Here is a 21,986-nt window from a genome sequence, read left to right on the forward strand (position 1 = left end):
AGCCAACATAACTATATTGATATTGGTCACTATGATATATGGATTATTCATAGATCCCCATTGAATTACAAATCATTTCAATAAAAATAGGATTTAGACAGTAATTCCAAACTACAGGAGTATCAATTGAAAGAACAGTATCGAAGTTGTGTGAACCACTAACTAACAACCGATTTATTCTGGATTCGTACTTATAAACCGGACCAAAATTTGAACTAACCTAGACTTCAGTCTTGAGTTGGTGCGTTCTGGTTGAGCTCGGCAAACCGCATACCTACACGCATTGTGTGCTTGAGGAACTTCTCGGCACATCGCATAACACAAGTCTCTTCTTGTTTCTGCAGAGTTTTGCGCGTGAATGTATCGACACAGTCCACAAAACATCTCTCGACTAGCGAATTGTACATCCTCAAGCTGAAATTTTCCACACACAAAACAAAACCATAAAAAGCAAAAGTTACGGTCTTGAACGTGGAACAGAGAACTCGAAAACAGAACAAAGAAATCCCATTTTCAAGACAGAACATCTTTAGAAAATAAAAAAAAACCAATCAAAACAGATCGATCCTAGACAATTGCACAATGCATAACTTGTTGTCACTTAATGTCCAAAAGCAGGCTGCACTGGTATTAAAGGAGATCTTTTTCTTCTCAGCTTCCAATGTCAGACAACAAGCCACAGGTTCAAGCTGGTTGCGAAATATAAATAATGTGAAGCTTTCCAAGTTTTTGATAAGAGCAGACAACAAACACAAAAAACGGAACACAACAATTTCACCTTGAAGAGATTCTTGAGAAAACAGTTTGACATTCATGGTTCTGAATTCAGTTCAAATTTTGGCCAATGAAGCTAAAGAACCCAAATACATTAGCTACAAAACGAGTTATATCCATCGACCTCACAAACACTATACCTTGATTCAGTTTTCATCTGCATATCTAAAAAAGAGTGAGACATTTTTCCCCAACACAAAAACCTACCTCAAATTGGCATTGAAATTTAAAGAACAAAGATTTCTCCTTGTATATATATCTATGTCCAAACAATTTACACTTAAACAGGCAAACAATATACATTTTAACAGTATTTTACTCAGATGTACATATGCGCAAAAGTATAATTCAGTAAAAATTCAAAAACACAAATGATTCAAGATCGATGCTAATCGAATATCGTATCGAGGTTAAAACATTTCAATACATCCAAAAATACAAGTTATAAATACATGAATTCGCTGATCTTCCAAAGCACCAAAAACTTTTACGACATTCCCAAATTTTTTTTTTTTAAAAAAAAAAAAAAAAAAAAAAAAAACAGAAGTTGAGAAGAGATTTAGAACAGGAACCTATCACGTAGCTGAAGCTGATCGATCATGGAGGCCATTTTCGCTTTGTCTTCTTCAGGAAGACCCTCGAGTCCAGCCATCATACTCGCGTCCATTTTTCCGCAACCTTTTCGCTTTCTTCGTCTACAGATCAAAAAATTCTTCGTCGCCACCTTATTCTTCTTCTTCTTCTTCTTAAACCTTAATCATCGTCGTTATTGGGCCTGATGGGCTTGTTTTCTTACATCTTGATTATATACCAGTTAGGCCCATTTTGTTTTACCAGTAAAAAATACTCATTTTTAGAATCATTCCCGCTACAAAGCTTTCGACTTTCGATCATTAATGGCGAGATTCTTCGACTTCAGACGAGGGTCAAGAAAATTAGCCGGTGATGATTATGAAAGACGTAATTCATTGCATTTTTTCGCCAGAAAAATTCACTTGATTTAGTTCTATGCATCGCAATTATTCAAAACTTTATTGTCGATTGGGTTTAGAAATGGGCCGAGGAACCCAAGGAGACACATTTTCTCGGGACATTGATCAAGTGGGCGGTTTCTTCTTTAATCAATGCACTTTGTTTGGGAAATATACACACTTTGTCTTGGGACATGTATTCACATTCATACGGTAATGGGAACACTCAAACGTTTCTGGGTCTTTTGTGGTTTGAATCTTTATGCAGTATCATATTATATATAGGCGTAATCACAGTGAAGTTTTCACATTCAAAACTTGATTCCATATCAAAACACTACTGGTTTACTTTTCTATCTTATTTTGTGTTCTTCTTCCTTCAAACTTTCCTTGATCATGGCTAATAGTGCTGTGAAACCCAAGTTTACCCTGAGACTTCTCATTGATGAGGAGAAAAACAGAGTCGTTTTGGCTGAAGCCGGGAAAGATTTTGTTGATGTTCTCTGTAGTCTTTTGACACTTCCCATGGGGACTATTGTCAGGTTGCTTGAGAAGCACCAAGCTCCTCAGTCCTCCGTTGTTGGTTGTTTCCACAACCTTTACAAAAGCGTTTCCGACATGAACGTTGATAATTTCGAGAATCAAGCTCGTAAGAATCTGTTGCTGTATCCAAGGAGTATCAAGGAGAGTTACTGCAGGAAGCTGAAGCTCAACATTGATGACACTAAGGCGACCAAGTTCTTTGTTTGCCCATATTTTGCGTCTTATGAGTCATGCTCTAAGGTATACAGCAATACTAGTTCCTCACAGAGTCGTTGTGGACACTCGATGACCTACGAGATTCAGGTTCAAGAAAGAGAGCAAGGTGATGGCTCTTCAGGGAATAAAGTTGATGGAGTATTCCCTAGCTGCAGAACGTCATTTATCATCACTGATGATCTGAAAGTGGCATTGACCTCTATGGGTCTTGTACTCAATGTCCTCAATGATCTTGGTTATGCTGGTTTTGATAACCTCCAAGAAATGCTTATCGATGTTGGTTTTGAAGAGGTACTTGAATTTTATACTATCCCTAATTACACATTTCTGAATATAGTTTGTTCTCACTTGATTCATTGTCTAAATGTGCAGGTGCTAACGTTGCTAGGTTGTTTATTCACTTCTGAAGCTCCTTTGACTGATACATTCCTGAGGAAACATTGTATGACAAGGAAACGTAAAGCGTTGACACCACTTGGGAAAGAAAGTAGGTTTGCAGGAGATTCAGACAAACAACTAACTTTGAAAGTTTATGTAAGGAAGACAGACAAGGCCATTCTTTACGCTGAGTGCAGAGAAGACTTCGTTGATTTTCTATTCTCTTTTCTTGTCATACCGCTTGAGTTTGCTTGGGAACTTTCTATTGACAATGTTAATATGGGCTGCGTTGGCAATCTCTGCAGAAGCGTGAAAGATCTGAGCTTTGAGAAGCAGAAAGAAGCCATAGCTTCCAAGTGCATTCTTCCTTGTCATTAGAATTTCAGGGCACAACTGCTTGATATTGTCATCCAGGAAGAAGTTTCAGAATATGAATGTTTGCTCCCTCAGTATGGATGTTCAAGTTCACATTGCAGGTTTTCCAGAAAGATTAAGGATGTGCCTTCGAATGGTGATAGGATTGTGAAGTTCACTTCAATGGATCCAAGTTATGGTGGTGTTGGATTTGTGAAGGGAGAAACCAATTTCATAGTGTCAGATGATCTGGTTATTACACCGATGAACTCATCCTCAACAATTTCTTTGTTAAGCAAGTTGCAGATGAACATTAGTGATATTGAGGAGCAAGTGATTAACATTAGCAAAGCAGAGGTATGCTTTTTTTATTTCTTCTTTGTAACTATTCTTGTGAAAATCTTGCTTCTTGTTCTTCTTTTGAATCTACCTTTCTTGCAGGCCGTTAGCTTACTAAGGGCTTCCTTGATCACAACTTCTGTATTAACCAATGGTCTCTCCAACTTTCTTTTAAAGATGAAGCCACAAGCAGCAACTCAGTCAACATCTAAGATACCAAAATCTGAAAAAACTCTTTGAACTTTGATGCATGGCACTTGTTATTTATGGCCATTAGAATCCTGCAGGTGTTGTTTTGGCTTAGATTGTTATCGCCATCTTTCATTTCCGTCTGTTATGTTTCTATTTAATAATAAATAAGTTTAAAATGAAATAATAATTTAAGCAGCTTCATTCTTTCAAGTGACTATGGTCATCTTTTCCCAAATCTCTGTCTAGTTTTTTTTTTAATTTTCATTATGAACACAAATGGTGAAGATAGTTTGGTTTCCCGTCAATGTTATACTAATAGCAAAGCTCTCTATAAAAGTCAAGAAGAACATGCTTCACTCAAATGGCGAAGATATTTATTCCAATTGATGTGAAAATCCAAAACCACTTCAGATTTTTTCAAAAATCTCACTTTTTCTTCTTCTTTTAGAAATCTATCTTGAGTAGAAAGAATTGTAATTTAGCTAATGACAATTCTTGTGTAGACCGACCCTTTGAATCATTGCCAGCTCTGTTCAAGAATTGTCTTCTAGTGATGAAAATAATTGTCAGCTAAAGTAATTACTAATAAATAGCTTAATTGCTTAACTACAAAAAAAAAAACTTTGATCCATATCTATCTGAATCCTACCAATCCAAATACTCCACTAAACTCTAATTGCAGCTTATTGCATTTTTTTTTGTAGATCAAGATTATTGCAGTTTTTTCTCCAACAATAATAGATTCATTGCAGCTTCACAACTACAAAACTCACATGCAAATGAAAGAACTTTAATGAAATTATTGTTTAAACTATACCCCACGTGGGCACCACCTAAATATATAAATTTAAAATATCTTCTCACCAAAATCTAATCACTAGAAGTATCCGCAAAAGCATCTCTCACTCTCTGACACAAATGACATCTGTTTTGTCCTCCTCATCAAACGCGCGTGCACTTTAACCTCGATACACCGCGCGTGCACTTTAACCTCGATACACCGCGCGTGATACACTTCTCAATGATGTGTCTGTGTTTTTTTTTTTAATTTCATCCACCAAACTCTTCACTCACCACTTTCTCTCTCTCTCTCTCTATCCACTTTCCTCCTCTGTTTCTTCTCTTTACCACTCTTCATGACCTAACTCAAAACTAATGGCGAACGTAATTTCCATTTCCCATTTTGCCCCTATCGCGTTCGCCTATTTACTCCTCCTACTCTCTTCCACCACCGCCGCAATCAACGTCACCGCCGTCCTCTCCTCTTTCCCAAATCTCTCCTCCTTCTCCAACCTCCTCGTCTCCTCCGGCATCGCCGCCGAACTCTCCGGCAGAAACTCACTCACACTCCTCGCCGTTCCCAATTCTCACTTCTCCTCCTCCGACGTCGATCTCACGCGCCGCCTACTTCCTGCCAACCTCGCAGATCTCCTCCGTTTCAATGTCCTCACACAATTCCTCTCCGATTCCGATCTCCGCCGTATACCACCGTCTGGCTCCACCGTCGCAACCCTCTACGAAGCCTCAGGCCGTGCAATCGCCGGATCCGGATCCGTTAACGTGACCCGCGACCCGGCTTCCGGCTCCGTCACGATCAGATCTCCGAACTCGAAATCAATCACCGTTTTGAAGCTCCTCGAGACAAAACCTCCCAACATAACAGTCCTCTCCGTCGACTCTCTCCTCGTCCCCGCCGGAATCGATATCACCGCGTCGGAGACTCTCACTCCGCCGCCGACATCGGGAACGTCTCCTAACCCTCCGGCGGGAATCAATCTGACACAGATTCTAATCAACGGTCACAACTTCAACGTCGCTCTCTCACTCCTCGTCGCCTCCGGAGTCATAACGGAATTCGAAAACGACGAGCACGGCGCCGGAATCACAGTCTTTGTCCCCACAGATTCAGCTTTCTCCGATCTCCCGGAAAATGTCAATCTCCAGTCGTTTCCGGCGGAGCAGAAAGCCGTCGTGCTCAGATTCCATGTCCTACATTCGTATTACACACTCGGTTCGCTCGAATCGATAACCAACCCGGTTCAACCGACATTAGCCACTGAGTTAGCGGGAGCCGGGTCTTACACTCTCAACATTTCCCGGGTTAATGGGTCGATCGTAACGATTAATTCGGGTTTGGTTTTGGCCGTTGTGACACAAACGGCTTTTGATCAGAACCCGGTTTCTGTTTTCGGAGTATCCAAAGTGCTTTTGCCTAAGGAGCTTTTTCCAAAATCGGGTCAAACCGTGAATACTCCTCCCGCAACGGCTCCTCCACATGAGATTTCTTTGTCGCCGGAGAGTTCTGTTAATCAGCCGTCGTCTCGATTAGTATCTCCACCGCGTGACGTGGTTTCCTCCGGCGCGGTAAAAATGACCTTGTGGTTGTGTTGGTGTATAGCATTTTGTTTTATATTTTTGGTATGATTTTTTTCTTCTTTATTCCATAAAATGCTTTTAGGGCTTATTTACTGGATTTTTTTTGCGCAATTTACGTCATAATGTTATTTTATTGAGTCCAAAAGAAAAAAACAAATCACCTTCCCATGTAAATTTGGATTGAATGGGCGTTTTTGGGTAAAACCCATGTCCTATTTTTACGAGCTTATAAATCTTTCAATTTCACTTTGATATGCGTGCACTAGTGTCGAGTCATTTTTACCATCACAGTAAATATAATCGATCCGGTAAACTGTATAGGATATTTTAGCTAATTAAAAATTACATCGATATTAATTTTCCCGTGCAAACGTAATTTCCATTTGATTATTTGAAAATATGATAATAATTTGAATTCATTTATTTTTATTTTTGAGTATATTTGTTTATTAGATTTTCTAGCATTTTAGTGTTGGAAAAAATGATCGTGAAAACAATATAGAATAGAAGAGAGTAAATAAAAACATAGTAGTATCTAAATAACTTATTTTAAATAGGTTTGAGATCTTTTGATCACTGTTTTATGTATTTTAAACGTAATTTTTTTAAGGTTCGTATGAACTTATTCGATTTTGATCACTGTTTTATGTGTTTTAAACATCACAAATACCGTCATTCCATTAGTTAGATATATATATATATATATTTCTCTTTTTTAAAAAACTTTTTTGTTAGAATTTGTTTTTAAAATTTTAGTTTTTTTTTTTTGGTTTTGAAACGACATTCCATTATTTTTTAAATAGTTTTTTTTTTAACATTTTTGTTAGATTTTTTCAAAATTTTGAAAACATAAAAAACGGTAAATGCTAAAAAATATAGATTCTATTTTTTTTATAAAAAAAAAATTTTTGTTAATTTTTAAAAAAATTTCGGTTATATGTAATTTTAAAAATGGTTTGATTGACTCTGAAATTAAACATTAAACTATATTTAGACCGTTTTGTTTTAAGTTTTTTTTACACATCATCAAGAACCAATTAAAAAATGATATGTAATTGCAAAATATGACTAAACGGTCTGTTTATTGCCAAAATTTATTTTAGAGCTGACACGTAAGCGAAAAGCTGTAAATTCCCTGTAAAACGTTTTTTAGAAAAAAAAAATTCTAAATATGGTTTTATATAATTTCAAAAACGACATTCTATAGCTTTTTAAATAGATTCTATTTTTTGTTTCTTTTTATATTTTTGTTAGATTTTTTCTAAATTTTGTAAACATAAGAAATGGTAAACACTAAGAGATATAATTTTTAATTTCCATTTGATTGTTTGATAATGTAATAGTAGTTTGAATTCATTTGTTTTTAATTCTTGAGTATATTTGTTTGTTAGGTTTCCTTGTATTTTGATGTTGGAAGACATGATCGTGAAAACAGTATAGAATAGAAGAGAGTAAATCAAATTATAGTAATATCCAAATAATTTAGTTTAAATAGTTTTAAGATCTTTTGATCATTGTTTTATGTATTTTAAACATAATTTTTTTAAATGTTCTTATGAACTTATTCGATTTTGATCATTGTTTTATATGTTTTAAACATCACAAATACCGTCATTCCATTAGTTAGATATATATATATATATATATATATATTTTTATAACTTTTTTGTTAGAGTTTTTTTTTTAATTTCAGTTTTTTTTTAGTTTTGAAACAACATTCCATTACTTTTTAAATAGTTTCCATTTTTTGTTTCTTTTAACATTTTTGTTAATTTTTTTCTAAATTTCGAAAACATAAGAAAAGATAAACACTAAGAGATATAGATTTTTTTAATAAAAAAATGTTTTTGTTAATTTTTCTTTTTAAATTTGGTTATATATAATTTTAAAAACGGTCTGATTGACTATAAATTTAACATTAAACCATATTTGGACCGGTTTGTTTTAAGTTTTTTTTTTACACATCATCAGATAAGAACTAATAGAAAAACGACATGTAATTGCAAAATAGGGCTAAACGATCTGTTTATAGCCAAAATTTTATTTTAGAGCTGACACGTAAGCGAAAAGCTGTAAAACTCGCTGTAAAACATTTTTAAAATTTTTTTCTAAATTTCGTTTTATATAGTTTCAAAAAAGATTTTCTATAGCTTTTTAAATAGATTTCATTTTTTGTTTCTTTTAACATTTTTGTTATATTTTTTCTAAATTTTGGAAACATAAGAAATGGTAAACACTAAGAGATATAATTTTTTTTTTAGAAAAACGTTTTTTAAAAAATTTTTTTGTAAATTTTGGTTTTATATAATTTCAAAAACAGTTTGGTTGAATATCGAATTAAGCATCTAACTGTATTAATTTAAACCGGTTTGTTTTAATTTTTTTACACGTCATTAGTTAGGAACAAATAAAAAAATGACATGTAATTGTTAAATGGGGATAAACAGTTTTTTTTGCAGCCGAAACTGATTCTGGAGTTGACACATAGGCGAAAAACTGTGAAACTCGTTGTGAGTGCGACACGTAAGCAAATCACTACACAAATAAGTATATAGATTTTTTCTAAATTTTGGACAGATATAATATTCATTTGATTGTTTGAAATTTTAACATTAGTTTGGATTCATTTGTTTTTTTTATTCTTGAGTATATTTGTTTGTTAGATTTTCTTGCATTTTAATGTTGAAAGACATGATCGTAAAAATAGTATAGAATAGAAGAGAGTAAATAAAAACATAGTAATATCTAAATAATTTAGTTTAAATAGTTTTGAAATCTTTTGATCACTATTTTATGTATTTTAAACTTAATTTTTTGAAATACCGAATGAACATATTCGATTTTAATCACTGTTTTATGTGCTTTAGACATCACAAATGCCATCATTTCATTAGTTAGATATATATTTTCTTTTTCTTTTTAACTTTTTTGTTAGAGTTTTTTTTTTAATTTCAGTTTTTTTTTTTTAAAAAAAAACGATATTCCATTATTTTTTTAAATAGTTTCCATTTTTGTTTCTTTTAACATTTTTGTTAAATTTTTCTAAATTTTAAAAACATAAGAAATGGTAAACACTAAGAGATATAGATTCTATTTTTTTTATTAAAAACGTTTTTGTTAAAAAAGTTTTAAATTTCGGTTATATCTAATTTTAAAAACGGTTTGATTGAGTACGAAATTAAGCATTTAACCATAATATTTAGACCGATTTGTTTTAAGTTTTTTTGACACGTCCTCAGATAAGAACCAATAAAAAAATGACACATAATTGGAAAATAAGACTAAACAGTTTTTTTGCGGCCGAAACTTATTTTGGAGCTGATACGTAAACGAAAAGCGGAGAAACTCGCTGTAAGCGTGACACATAAGCAAATCACTACACAAATAAGTATATAGATAAATAGATAAATTCTTTTATTCATTTTATTTGTTTAATATTTTGCCAAAATAATTAAGTAAGTAATTCCATTTTGTACGCGTGTTAATAGGATTTGTAAATTTAAACGTAGAAGATTAAAACTCATAACTCAAAAGTAAAAAAAGAATTGGAATCTAATCAGTTTAACTCAGCAGAATATAGCAAAGTGCGTGACAGGTGCAGTTATGGGTCCCGCCAACTTGTGCACCGACGGTCCAGATCTGCTATCTCAGGTCAATGTCTCGCTAGATTTTCGGGATGTCCAGAGCCGTCGGATCTTGAGATCCAGTATCCATGCGCGCGTGGGGATGTACGGCCAGATCTATCGCTAACGTATTATTCACTCACTCGTTGAGAAGAGGAGAGTCATATTACTCTGTGGTCGCTCACACACTACTACCACCGTAACTAAACCGTATTTTCTGTTAATTAATAATTTTTAATTAAGTTATTGTTAATTTTTATCGATTGTTGAGCTTGAAACGAATTTCTCGATCAAAAATCTGAAATCTGTTATTGACTTATTGGTTTTTACAAAAACTGAGTCATAGAATTTATGATTTATGAAATGAATTCCACATCAGTTCGGTTAGGGTAATTGAATGTGGAAGTAATTGTAATTGGTACCATAATTTTGTTGACTTTTCCAAAGTAGCAACAAGTAAACCGATCACCGATCCGTTCAAATTTTCAAACTCAGGACCTTTTTGGATCACAGATTTGGACTTTTGTCTTGATTAATAAATTTAAAGTTTTTGTTTGTCCCTTTATTCAATGACCAATGACCAATCTAGAAAAATAATATATTTGGTTTTTGAACTAACCCAACATAACAGTATGAAATAGATTCAATGACCACTCTCTCTCTTTTCCTCTCTAATGTCGATGATGAGCAGAAATCGAAGTAGCATCGCCATGGGAACACCTTCGTTTCTTGAGATGAAGAAACAAGCTTCTTTTTTCTTCAAAGAGAAGCTCAAAACGGCGCGTTTAGCTCTCACCGATGTTACTCCTCTTCAACTGTTAGTTTTCTTCTGGCTTCTCTTTTTTTCCTTTGATAAAAAAAAACGCTCCAGGGAGGGGTTGAACCTCCGACCTTGTGGTTAACAGCCACACGCTCTAACCAACTGAGCTACTGAAGCTTGTTGTGGCCTCTCATTTTATTTTTAATTTTTGTAATTAATAGATTTATTGTTATGAGATCGACGGATTATAATTATCTAACACACATACTATATGTGTATGTAATAATAAGGAGGATTTGAATGAAATTCTGAATAATTGGTTAAATTTTATTGAAGAATGACCGAGGAAGCTACGGATGGAGACTTGTGGGGGCCAAATACACAAACCTTGGGATTCATTTCAAAGGCAGCTTTTGAGTTTGAAGATTACTTGCGGATTGTCGATGTCTTGCACAAAAGGTTTAAGCAAAACCGATGATTAATCCATAGAATTAACTTTAATTAGGGCATGTCCATGTATTCTATTACTGAGTTATGGAGCTTTTTTGTTTGTTTGGTGTAAATAGATTGGCAAAGTTTGATAAGAGAAACTGGAGAATGGCTTATAACTCACTCATAGTTGTTGAACATTTGCTCACTCATGGACCAGAGAGTGTATCCGATGAGTTTCAATGCGATAGAGATGTTATCTCTCAGATGCAAAACTTCCAACAGATCGACGAGAAAGGGTGATGATGGTTTTCTAGGGTTTTAAGGCCGGAAACCTAGTTGAAGTTTCAGTGTTCTGAGATACTAAGTTATCGTTTCTTGGCAGGTTTAATTGGGGATTAGCTGTTAGAAGGAAATCAGAGAAAGTTTTGAAGTTACTTGAGAAAGGGGAATTGCTCAAGGAAGAGAGGAAGCGAGCTCGTGAGCTGTCTCGAGGGATTCAAGGTTTCGGTAGCTTCAACCGCAAGTCTTCTTCCAATGAAGTCCTACAAGAATCTGCAGTCTATAGGAAATGCAATTCCAACTTTACCAAGCACAATGAGGATGAACAAGAGATCAACACAATGGTTTCTCCTAATGAAACCGGTCACTTCCCTCAGCCGCTAGTGATGGAAACAAACGAGGAATCTGAGAGGAATATGAAAGAAAATATGGATCCTGAAGATGATGAGAACACAGAGATAAACCCACTTTTGGGTTGTAATGAAAAGGAAGGTCAAGATCTAGCTGAAGAAGATGAGAACCATCCATTTACAGATGGTGCAAGTAAGCATATCATCTCATTGCTTAATGAGAACACAAACTGAGAATATATAAATGAAACCACGGTCTGTATAACACAATGAGCAGAGACAGAGAGAAAACTAATAAGAAGATAGTGTGTATACCATTATGTATACAATATAATAATAATAAACACTTTGTTGATGACTGATCTGTTTTTTACTTGTTTCGCATCAAAAGCAAGATTACAATAAACAATGAGGAAGGAATATAAAAGAAACAAACACATAGAGAAGAAAGGTAAGTAATGATGGCAACTGGCTTCAGGGTGAGAAAAATGATATCAAAACTTGGTGAATTTTATCAGAAACACTTCCTGTGAACGATCGATGGTCCAGATTCGTCATACTCGGCTTTCGCAATCCACATCTGCAAATATGAATCACATTTGTGTAACAATATATCACAAACTATACATTAAAACACTAATAAAAGACTATTATAATTTGTATGAAATTTACCTGCTGGAAAGTGCTTAGGGAAGCTAAGATAGAGCCACCGATCCAGACACTGTACTTCCTTTCCGGTGGAGCCACAACTTTGATCTTCATACTGCTCGGAGCCAAAGCTGTGATCTCTTTACTCATCCTATCACCAATACCACCGAACATTGTGGTTCCACCACTGAGCACAATGTTCCCATAAAGATCCTTCCTGATATCCACATCACATTTCATGATTGAGTTGTAAGTAGTTTCATGGATTCCCGGATTTTCCATTCCGATCATCGATGGCTGGAACAGGACTTCAGGGCACCGGAAACGCTCTGCACCAATGGTTATCACTTGACCGTCTGGCAGCTCGAAGCTCTTTTCGACAGATGAGCTGGTTTTGGAAGCTTCGAGCTCTTGCTCGTAGTCCAAGGCAATGTAAGAGAGCTTCTCCTTCATGTCTCTAACGATTTCACGCTCAGCAGTTGTGGTGAAGGAGTAACCACGCTCTGTCAGGATTTTCATCAGGTGGTCGGTTAGGTCACGCCCTGCAAGGTCGAGACGCAGGATTGCGTGTGGAAGTGCATAACCCTCGTAGATGGGAACCGTGTGACTCACTCCATCTCCAGAGTCCAAAACAATACCTGACCAAAAAAAATTCAAAAATAGGAGCAATCATTATAGCTAGTAATTGAAAAATATAAGCAGAACAAAATCAAACATTTTTTTTTGAATAACTAAGAGGTTCTAAACCAAGACATGTATATTCCAAAGGCCCGGAACCAGAGCATTTTACATAGTCCGTTCCAAGTTCCTAGAGTCACTCATATGACCTCTAGGCTTTGTCTTAAGTACTTAACCAAATCGAACTTTATTTAAAAACAAATCGTAAAAATCTTTCTGTACCGAATAAACTGCAAACTAGCAAGCAATCTCTTGATGCACCAGCACAAAGCGTAATATTGTGGTGTGTTGTAAGGAAAAGTAACTTAGGCAGAGTCTTGTTCAATAAAGAAAAAGGGATATGACTTATGAGTGTACTGACCCGTAGTACGGCCACTAGCATAGAGGGAGAGAACTGCTTGAATGGCGACATACATAGCAGGAGTGTTGAACGTTTCAAACATGATCTGAGTCATCTTCTCACGATTTGCTTTAGGATTGAGCGGTGCTTCGGTTAGCAGAACCGGGTGCTCTTCTGGCGCAACACGCAGCTCGTTGTAGAAAGTGTGATGCCAAATCTTCTCCATGTCATCCCAATTGTTGACAATACCATGTTCGATTGGGTACTTGAGAGTCAAGATACCACGTTTTGACTGTGCCTCGTCTCCAACGTAAGCATCCTTTTGCCCCATCCCGACCATAACTCCTGTGTGGCGTGGACGGCCAACGATACTTGGGAATACAGCTCTTGGAGCATCATCACCTGCGAAACCGGCCTATACACGCAAGAAAGTTGAATTTGATTCACTTTTTAACTTATGGCAATATAGTAACATTTCTTATATTTGTTCTTGTTAATCATATAGAGAAGCTTTTACCTTGACCATTCCGGTCCCGTTATCGCAAACGAGAGGCTGAATATCTTCACCGTCCGCCATTTTTCAATCTCTAGCTGATAACATCAAAAGAAGAAACATAGCAATTATACATCCAAAATAAAAAAAAATATTTAGAAGGAATCAGATTAAAATCATCAATGGTTAACAAACTTCAACCAGTAAAATGCTCAACCACAACTTACAAAACACATTCGCACAAATCAACAGACCAAAACTATGACCAGATACATTCTTTTTTTTTAGATGCATTCATCAATTTGATTTTGCCATCTTCGATCGTTTCTTGCTAAACAAGAAAGACCAATAAATTCGTAAAATATGTCTAAAATCCATAGAAACACTCGATCCTTATCGCATTTCTTCTAGCGGATTAAACTCGGAATTTCGAACCAATAGAGAGATGACGAGATTAACATCTACCTGTTGAATTTACGTAGAAGAAGAAGAGAAAAGATTGCCTTTGAATGGGGTTTTCAAAATTTCTGGACAAAAGAAGGAACTTGGCCCTTAATATCGTTCGACCATAAACGGATCTAAGCCGTTAGTTTTCTTCCTTAATCCAATATCTCAGCCTGTAACGACACGTGTACACCTATTTTTGGGACGAGGGTTGAGAGAACTCCAGCCTGACCGGGAATTACGGTTTCAGGCTCTGTTTTTGCCGGGAAAATCGGGTCACCGGAAAGCATGCCCCCTTTAGACCTTTTAAATTTTAGGCCTTTCACTAATTACTTTGAATTGTCTTTCTGTTAACCTAATTAAATAGTTGCTCATCTTAACATGTTTTGCTAAAACAATCCATAGTTCTCTAATTCGATTAAAATAATAATGTAGTGCTCTTTTTTTTGGATGTGGGTAAACAAACATTTTAGATCATTTTGTAGTAGAGACAATAAACGGCCAACAATTCACAAAAAGCAAAAACATAACAAAACTCAGATTGGTTTTTTACCACATATAATATATCGTAGTTATGATTTTTTGGCTAACTACTTTTTTTCCTTATGTAAATTTGCAAGTCAAATTCCATATACAAAAAAAAGAAAAAATGTTGACTAAAAGCTTAAAAAAATATATCATGTATTCAAAATCATTAATTAGTATGACAAACTGTTAAAAGTTTTACAATGTTCGTTGACTGAATTTATTTGTATGTAAAAAATCACATAATAATTTCTCTTTTCACGTTATTGTTCGTGCAAGGAATATCTCTAGTTTGTGTTTTTAAAGCAGAATATTTAAAAAATACATTTTATATTCTTTGGATTTGTTTTAATATGCGTTATATTCTCTAGGTTGATTTTTGATGTTTTTCTTAGATTTATCTTATTTTAAACAATCAATAAACTAACAAAATATATTCAATAACATTTCGTTTCTTAGAATCATTCTACTCCAAATTAAGTACAAGTTCTATAATAGATTGTGATCCAAAATATAATACAAGAAAAAGTTAAAAATCCTTTAAAAAAGGTTTCAAATCTTAGGTGGAATTTCTGGAAAAGTTTGAGGGAAGAATGAGAGTAATGTTGTTACACCAAAAAAAAATAAAAATAAAGAAAGAATGAGAGTAATGATTTGTTACACAAAAAAAGAAGAAAAAGAATGAGAGTAATGATGGTAGCGATAATCAAGAAATGTGGTCATGATGATGGGCTATGGGGGTGAGTAAAATAATCACCTCCTTCGACGTTTGATTCCTTTAAAATAAGAGCTTTTTTGATTAATTGAATACATGGTGAATCAATCTTAATCAAGCTATTGACTTTTTTTTGTATTGGGAGGTTAGGACTTGGGGGATTTTGAGATTAAAATTTTGACTTTTCGGTGTAAATTAACCTTTAGTCCCCAATCAAAGCAAACATTCATCCATGTTGTCATGTTGATCGCTGCACTTATCTAACAATAATATTCTCATTTCGAGGTAATCACATTGAAACATACTCTTTTTATTTTTTAGACTTTTTCCTCTAATGTATAAGATACTTTTACATTTCAACATTTTAAAACTTTCACATTTTTTAATACAAATATAAAATTTATTATATACGTCTAACCAATTGAATTGTACATTGTTTTTCATTATTAATTGTATTATTTTTAATTTATATATTAATCTTAATAGATAATATTTTTCTTCAAAAATACTCTTTCAAAAACTTAATGCTCTTAACTAAAATATTTTCTATTTTAAAACAAGATTAAGTAGATAAAATCTTCATCAGAGGTCCTGAAATATATTATCTTCAAATTTTATTTTATATTACGAGTTGACGAATTTCTAATAAAAGTGATTAAAGTCTCACGTATATAATTAGCACATGAGTTGACTTGGAAAGTGGAAGCCTATACAGGCCCCAAAAACAGGACAAGTCCGAAACTCCTAAACGGTACGTAGTTCAAATTTCAGTAGTGGAAACTGGAAGAAACACTGCTAAAGGAAGATAACTTTATGCTTTTCCAGCCAAACGAGCAAACAAAACGGCATGCAATTTCCCGATTGTTCTTGCTATATTTTCTTACCAATCATCATCGTTATACGATTCTGCATCTCCACCGTTGACTGAGTTGATACTGGTTGCTCATACTTAAAATCTAACGGCTGTGATTATATATAGCCGAGCCATAACTCATAAGCTGCTCGTTCTTATGCATGTGAGCATAGCTTGCTTCTTAATCGCTTTTATTGGCCACCGCAGGCTGTTCTGGCGGCTAGCATTTCTTCATGTGATTTAATTTCCACGTCGATTGAGTTTATTAAAAACTGAAAAATTACGAGAGTCCAAACTACAGATTTTGATGATTATATTTTTTTATCTACAATAATTTTGACTTTAGTATCTAAAATTAGCCAACTATTTTGGGATATCCATTATAATTATTTAAACACCATTTTAATAGCTTTTTAAAGTTTTGATAATTTTCTAATTTAATTGATTTTGGCATCTGAATTTTTTTATATGATATTATTAAACTATTACAAAAAAATTTTTTAATTGATAATTTATATGTTTCACTTGAATTCATGATAACACAATAAACCGTTCTTTTTATACCATGTTGAAAATTTTCTTATAAGTTAATTTTTATTATTGAGCTATAAAAATCATATTTAAAAAAAATAAAAATTAAAACTTTGATCTCATAATATAAAAATATTAATTAATCAGCAGACCACTGAATCAAAGAGTTTTCACATTTTATAGTTTTAATTATATAAATATTTCTTTTTAGAAATTTAAAAATGCAGTTTATATATGCATGTTTTAAAGAAAACGTGGTCAATTTAAAATTCATTCTTTTGGATTTGTTCGGTTTCTAGCAAACATTAATTTTTTAATTTATTTTATTTGCTTTATCTTGTAAATTTACGTCTTTGAATTAGATCTTAACCGGTACCGGTCTAAAATTATATTAATCCGGTTTACATGTTGAGCCGACAGAAGCGCACAAATTGCCCCATAAGCCGTCACCAAGCTACGCCGTTGAGAAAAGTCATCGCCTTCTCACCATCTCTCTTTTTTTTTTTGTTTTTTTTTTTGGGGGAGAAAATCTCTTTCGCACTTCTGCAAATGGCTATGTTCTTTGTTTCGAGCTGAATCTCGTCACTGGACTCTAAAACGGGAAATATTTCCTCCTTCTTTGGAGAAGCTTCAATTCGTACGGACTTGGATCAGAATCGGATCCGTTAATCGAGTGAAACGATGGAGGAGGAGAAAGGTGCTGCTGCGCAGAGCTTAATTGATGTAGTGAACGAGATTGCGGCGGTTTCCGACTACCGGATTACGGTGAAGAAGCTCTGCTCCAATCTAGCGAGGAGGTTGAAGCTGCTTGTTCCGATGTTCGAGGAAATCAGAGAGAGCAACGAGCCGATCAATGAAGATACGTTAGGGACGTTGGTCTCGTTGAAAGAGGCTATGTGCTCGGCGAAGGATTATCTCAAATTCTGCAGCGAAGGGAGCAAGATTTATCTGGTGCGTCTGTGTATTCTTTTGGAACTCGAGATGCATCTGTTTTCGATTTATTGGCCTTTACTTGATTAGATCTGTGTGTGGTTACTGAGTAAGTAGAAGCTGATTAACGAAAGCTTGACGAATTGATTTTTCGTTTTGCTATGGCTAGTATGAATGATATCAATGCATCTAGAATTAAGATTAGATGTTAGATTTGGTGCTTTAGCTGCTCTGTGACTCTGCTTTTCTTGCATTGGTTGATATCTGATTGGTGGAAGTTGCTGAAAATTTGTTCTCTGATCAATTCGATTCTAGAACAGAAGATTGACACGAGAGACCTTCTTGTTCTGTTTGTAGGTCATGGAGAGGGAACAGGTGACAAGTAAATTGCTGGAGATTTCAGTTAAGTTAGAACAATCTTTGAGCAAGATTCCGTATGAGGATCTGGACATATCCGATGAAGTCAGAGAACAGGTAAATTCTAGAATCCCGTAGTTCCTATTTGATGCAGAGCTTAGATATCAGTTGATCATGAGTTCTTGAACATCAGATTTTTTTTTTCTTCACATGGGACCTGGATGATTTCAGATGTTGAAGTTGGATCAAGATAAGAATCGCTTGTCTAGCATAAATGGCTAGGATCTTAGGACCTGTGTAGTTATGTTTTGAAACCCGACATTATTGAGTCAAGGGTAGGATCTTGAGCGGATATGTGGACATTTTCATGGCGTTTTGTTGTTTTTCAGGTTGAGCTGGTTCTCAGTCAATTTCGGCGAGCTAAAGGGAGAGTAGATGCATCAGACGATGAACTTTATGCAGATCTTCAGTCGCTGTGCATTAAAGGCAGTGATGTAGATGCTTATCAGCCTGCCCTGCAGCGTGTTGCGAAGAAGTTAAACCTGATGGAGATTCCTGACCTAGCTCAAGAATCAGTGGCTCTGCACGAAGTGGTTGCTTCGAGCGGTGGAGACGCCGGTGAAAACGTTGAGGAGATGGCGATGATACTGAAGCTGATTAAGGATTTTGTGCAGACGGAGAATGAAAACGGCGAGGACCAGAAAGTAGGGGTTAACTCAAGAAGCAACGGACAAACTTCTACGGCTGCGAGTCAGAAGATCCCCGTGATTCCAGATGATTTCCGCTGTCCAATATCACTGGAAATGATGAGAGATCCAGTTATTGTTTCAACAGGCCAGGTAAGGTTCACTTCAACTTCAGCTCCTTCAAATTTATTTCTGTGACCTCTTAATAGATGTATGTTCTCCTCTGTGTATAGACCTACGAACGCACCTGCATTGAGAAGTGGCTAGAAGCTGGGCACTCGACATGTCCAAAAACACAGCAGGCACTAACAAGCACAACCCTCACACCAAACTATGTTCTCCGTAGTCTCATAGCTCAATGGTGCGAGGCCAACGATATTGAGCCTCCAAAGCCTCCGAGCAGTTTAAGACCCAGAAAAGTATCGTCCTTCTCGTCCCCAGCAGAAGCGAACAAGATCGAAGATCTTATGTGGAGACTCGCTTACGGAAACCCCGAGGACCAGCGATCTGCAGCTGGGGAAATCCGCCTCCTTGCGAAACGAAATGCAGACAACCGCGTGGCCATAGCAGAAGCTGGAGCCATACCTCTCCTCGTAGGCCTCCTCTCAACTCCTGATTCTCGTATCCAAGAACATTCGGTAACAGCTCTTCTAAACCTCTCCATATGTGAAAACAACAAAGGAGCCATTGTTTCCGCTGGAGCTATTCCCGGTATAGTTCAAGTGCTCAAGAAAGGAAGCATGGAGGCTAGAGAGAATGCGGCGGCTACACTCTTCAGTCTATCGGTGATCGACGAAAACAAAGTGACGATCGGTGCATTAGGAGCAATCCCACCGCTCGTTGTTCTTCTTAACGAAGGTACACAGAGAGGCAAGAAAGACGCTGCTACAGCACTGTTTAACCTCTGCATATACCAAGGAAACAAAGGAAAAGCCATACGCGCAGGAGTGATTCCAACGTTGACTAGACTCTTAACAGAGCCAGGAAGCGGAATGGTCGATGAGGCGCTCGCGATTCTTGCGATTCTCTCTAGCCACCCCGAAGGGAAAGCAATCATAGGATCCTCTGACGCAGTCCCGAGCCTGGTGGAGTTTATCAGAACTGGCTCGCCGAGAAACAGAGAGAACGCAGCTGCGGTTCTAGTCCACCTCTGTTCTGGAGACCCACAACATCTGGTCGAAGCACAGAAACTCGGCCTTATGGGTCCGTTGATAGATTTAGCTGGGAATGGAACGGATAGAGGGAAAAGAAAAGCAGCACAGTTGCTTGAACGTATCCGCCGTCTAGCTGAACAGCAGAAAGAGATGGCTCAATCACAAACAGAAGAAGAAGCTGAACCACCAACACTTTCAGCATCTACCACAGAAGCTGCTGATACTTGAAAGATTTGTTTTTTTTTTGTTGTTGTTTTGGTCATTATGGTCATATCTCCCACTTACGTCTGTCTTTTTACATTTCTTTCTCTGCTACTCGGTCCTCTTTCGAGGTGGGGCTTCACTGTGGACGGCGGAAGCAGAAGATGGCCTCCTTCTCCGACCTGTTTTTTTTTAACTTTATGGTGATATCTTTCTCTGTGTGGACGGAGCAATCCGGTTCTCTGAAGAGAAAAGCAAATATGCATACATACACGTCAACTTGTATCATTGTAACACTTTTCTGTTTGTAATCATTTCCACGTGCTTATTTATGGTTATAAATACAACAAGATCTTTGTTTACTCTCTAAACAGCATTACTAGGAGATGCTGATTGAATATAATGCAGATTCTAATGTTTCATGAAAAGATGCATAACCTATGCATAGATATATCTTTAGATATTTCAATAGGGAAGTTACTTTCCGGAAGTAGGTGGAAAAAATGTGTTAATGCCCAATGATTGATGGAATATTATCTATTTTGATTAAAAACTAAAAAGGTAATTAAGCGTTTGCTTATAGAAATGATTTTGATTAATGGGGTCTACTGAATTGTTATTCTGATTACTATACCAGGTCCCTAAGTTGAAAATCGCGTCGTTGGTTGCAGAAATATTTTAGAACACAGCACGAAAATAAGGTAGCTTATGGCACAAGTAATTTTCTTGTGTGTGTATTTAACACTCTAAGACCGGTCTTTGTTCATACAAATGCAGTCACAACTCACAAGAACAAATTTTTTAATGCGTCAGAAACTTAGTGATACCAGTTTTGTGTGTGTCCTTTTAGATGTGGTTGATGAGCTTTTCAGTTTAAGGTATAAGTAGCCTCTACATACGTATTACGTAATACATTCGTCTTGTTGATTTAGAAGCTGCTGTTGTATTGCTAGTAATGTTATAATTAATGATCTAAATCTAGCGACTTTGGGTTTAAAACTCGCTCCCTGAGAGAAAATATGGTCAAGGGAAAGGCAAAGGCGGGATACTTGCCAGCCAAGAAAGTAATGGTAAAAGTAAAACAGAGAAATGTGAACGCTAAACCCACAGCTGAAAACCGACTGATTCAACCGGTTGATCCGGGTATACCGACTCCATAGATTGTACAATTAATCTGGGATAAAGTTATACTCCATAGATTGTACAATTAAACTGGGATAAAGTTTTTGACTTCCTTACTTGCAGTGGCGGGGTCAATTTTAATTTATAATGTATTCTGAACAAATTTTATAGGATCATTTAGTTAAATTATTAATATTATATCTATTTTTTATATAAAAATATAAATATTTATAAAAATTTTTAAATTTTACCTAGGTCAATTGCCCTTCCTCTCAGCATGCTCCCTCTGCCACTGCCTACGGACCACCTGATCCAACTCTTCTTTTAATTCAGTTTACTGTTTTTTTTTTACTTTGATGGATCTCAATCGAAAGATTTTAATTTAAAAAACAAAAAAATGTTTGTTAGAAAACCAACGCAATAAACCCGGTTGGACCAATTGTTATGTGCTTGGGCACCAATCCAGTTCAATTAAAAGATCATTGGATTGATTTCACTAAAATCCGGTAAACCAGATCAACCGGTTAAATCAATTGGTTCATTGGATTCTAGATTATTCTTTTAGATTAAGAAGCTGGATACACATAATATTTTTTACGATAACCACTTTTCTTCTTACAACCAACCAATAATCAGGCCAACTATCACTATATCGCTGGAGTCCACCAATAATAAAGAGATGCACTCTCACTAAGTCACCTTGAAGTAGCTCTAATCATAAT

At 35.8% G+C, this 21,986-nt stretch overlaps 6 protein-coding genes and 1 non-coding gene across 7 annotated transcripts; 4 read left to right on the top strand and 3 right to left on the bottom strand.

Annotated features, from left to right (window-relative positions):
* Window positions 1-63: 63 nt before the first annotated feature.
* LOC18013927 (mitochondrial import inner membrane translocase subunit TIM9) lies at window positions 64-1,498 on the bottom strand. The gene is made up of 2 exons (XM_006418823.2): window positions 1,347-1,498; window positions 64-414 (listed from the first exon to the last, which is right to left on the bottom strand). Exons 1-2 carry the CDS (start codon window positions 1,439-1,441, stop codon window positions 228-230), a joined length of 282 nt encoding a protein of 93 aa, XP_006418886.1. The 5' UTR covers window positions 1,442-1,498; the 3' UTR covers window positions 64-227.
* Window positions 1,499-2,141: 643 nt separating this feature from the next.
* Window positions 2,142-3,260, top strand: LOC18013928. The gene is made up of 2 exons (XM_024153578.1): window positions 2,142-2,795; window positions 2,877-3,260. The coding sequence occupies exons 1-2, from the start codon at window positions 2,142-2,144 to the stop codon at window positions 3,258-3,260; spliced, it is 1,038 nt and encodes a 345-aa protein (XP_024009346.1).
* Window positions 3,261-4,738: 1,478 nt separating this feature from the next.
* LOC18013929 (fasciclin-like arabinogalactan protein 4) lies at window positions 4,739-6,384 on the top strand. The gene has a single exon (XM_006418825.2). It carries the CDS (start codon window positions 4,923-4,925, stop codon window positions 6,189-6,191), a length of 1,269 nt encoding a protein of 422 aa, XP_006418888.1. The 5' UTR covers window positions 4,739-4,922; the 3' UTR covers window positions 6,192-6,384.
* A 3,979-nt stretch (window positions 6,385-10,363) lies between these two features.
* LOC18013944 lies at window positions 10,364-11,947 on the top strand. The gene is made up of 4 exons (XM_006418826.2): window positions 10,364-10,583; window positions 10,863-10,985; window positions 11,093-11,254; window positions 11,341-11,947. Exons 1-4 carry the CDS (start codon window positions 10,441-10,443, stop codon window positions 11,819-11,821), a joined length of 909 nt encoding a protein of 302 aa, XP_006418889.1. The 5' UTR covers window positions 10,364-10,440; the 3' UTR covers window positions 11,822-11,947.
* TRNAN-GUU lies at window positions 10,630-10,703 on the bottom strand. Its single transcript has one exon. It is a non-coding gene; the product is annotated as a tRNA-Asn (tRNA).
* On the bottom strand, window positions 11,880-14,254 carry LOC18013945 (actin-12). The gene is made up of 5 exons (XM_006418827.2): window positions 14,212-14,254; window positions 13,771-13,844; window positions 13,275-13,668; window positions 12,260-12,873; window positions 11,880-12,167 (listed from the first exon to the last, which is right to left on the bottom strand). Exons 2-5 carry the CDS (start codon window positions 13,828-13,830, stop codon window positions 12,102-12,104), a joined length of 1,134 nt encoding a protein of 377 aa, XP_006418890.1. The 5' UTR covers window positions 13,831-13,844; window positions 14,212-14,254; the 3' UTR covers window positions 11,880-12,101.
* A 3,062-nt stretch (window positions 14,255-17,316) lies between these two features.
* LOC18013946 (U-box domain-containing protein 13) lies at window positions 17,317-20,506 on the top strand. Its single transcript, XM_006418828.2, has 4 exons — window positions 17,317-17,765; window positions 18,102-18,218; window positions 18,491-18,940; window positions 19,021-20,506. Exons 1-4 carry the CDS (start codon window positions 17,496-17,498, stop codon window positions 20,167-20,169), a joined length of 1,986 nt encoding a protein of 661 aa, XP_006418891.1. The 5' UTR covers window positions 17,317-17,495; the 3' UTR covers window positions 20,170-20,506.
* The last annotated feature ends 1,480 nt before the right edge of the window (window positions 20,507-21,986 follow it).

This window comes from Eutrema salsugineum, unplaced genomic scaffold (assembly GCF_000478725.1).
Source record: "Eutrema salsugineum unplaced genomic scaffold, Eutsalg1_0 scaffold_4, whole genome shotgun sequence".
Lineage (NCBI taxonomy): Eukaryota > Viridiplantae > Streptophyta > Magnoliopsida > Brassicales > Brassicaceae > Eutrema > Eutrema salsugineum.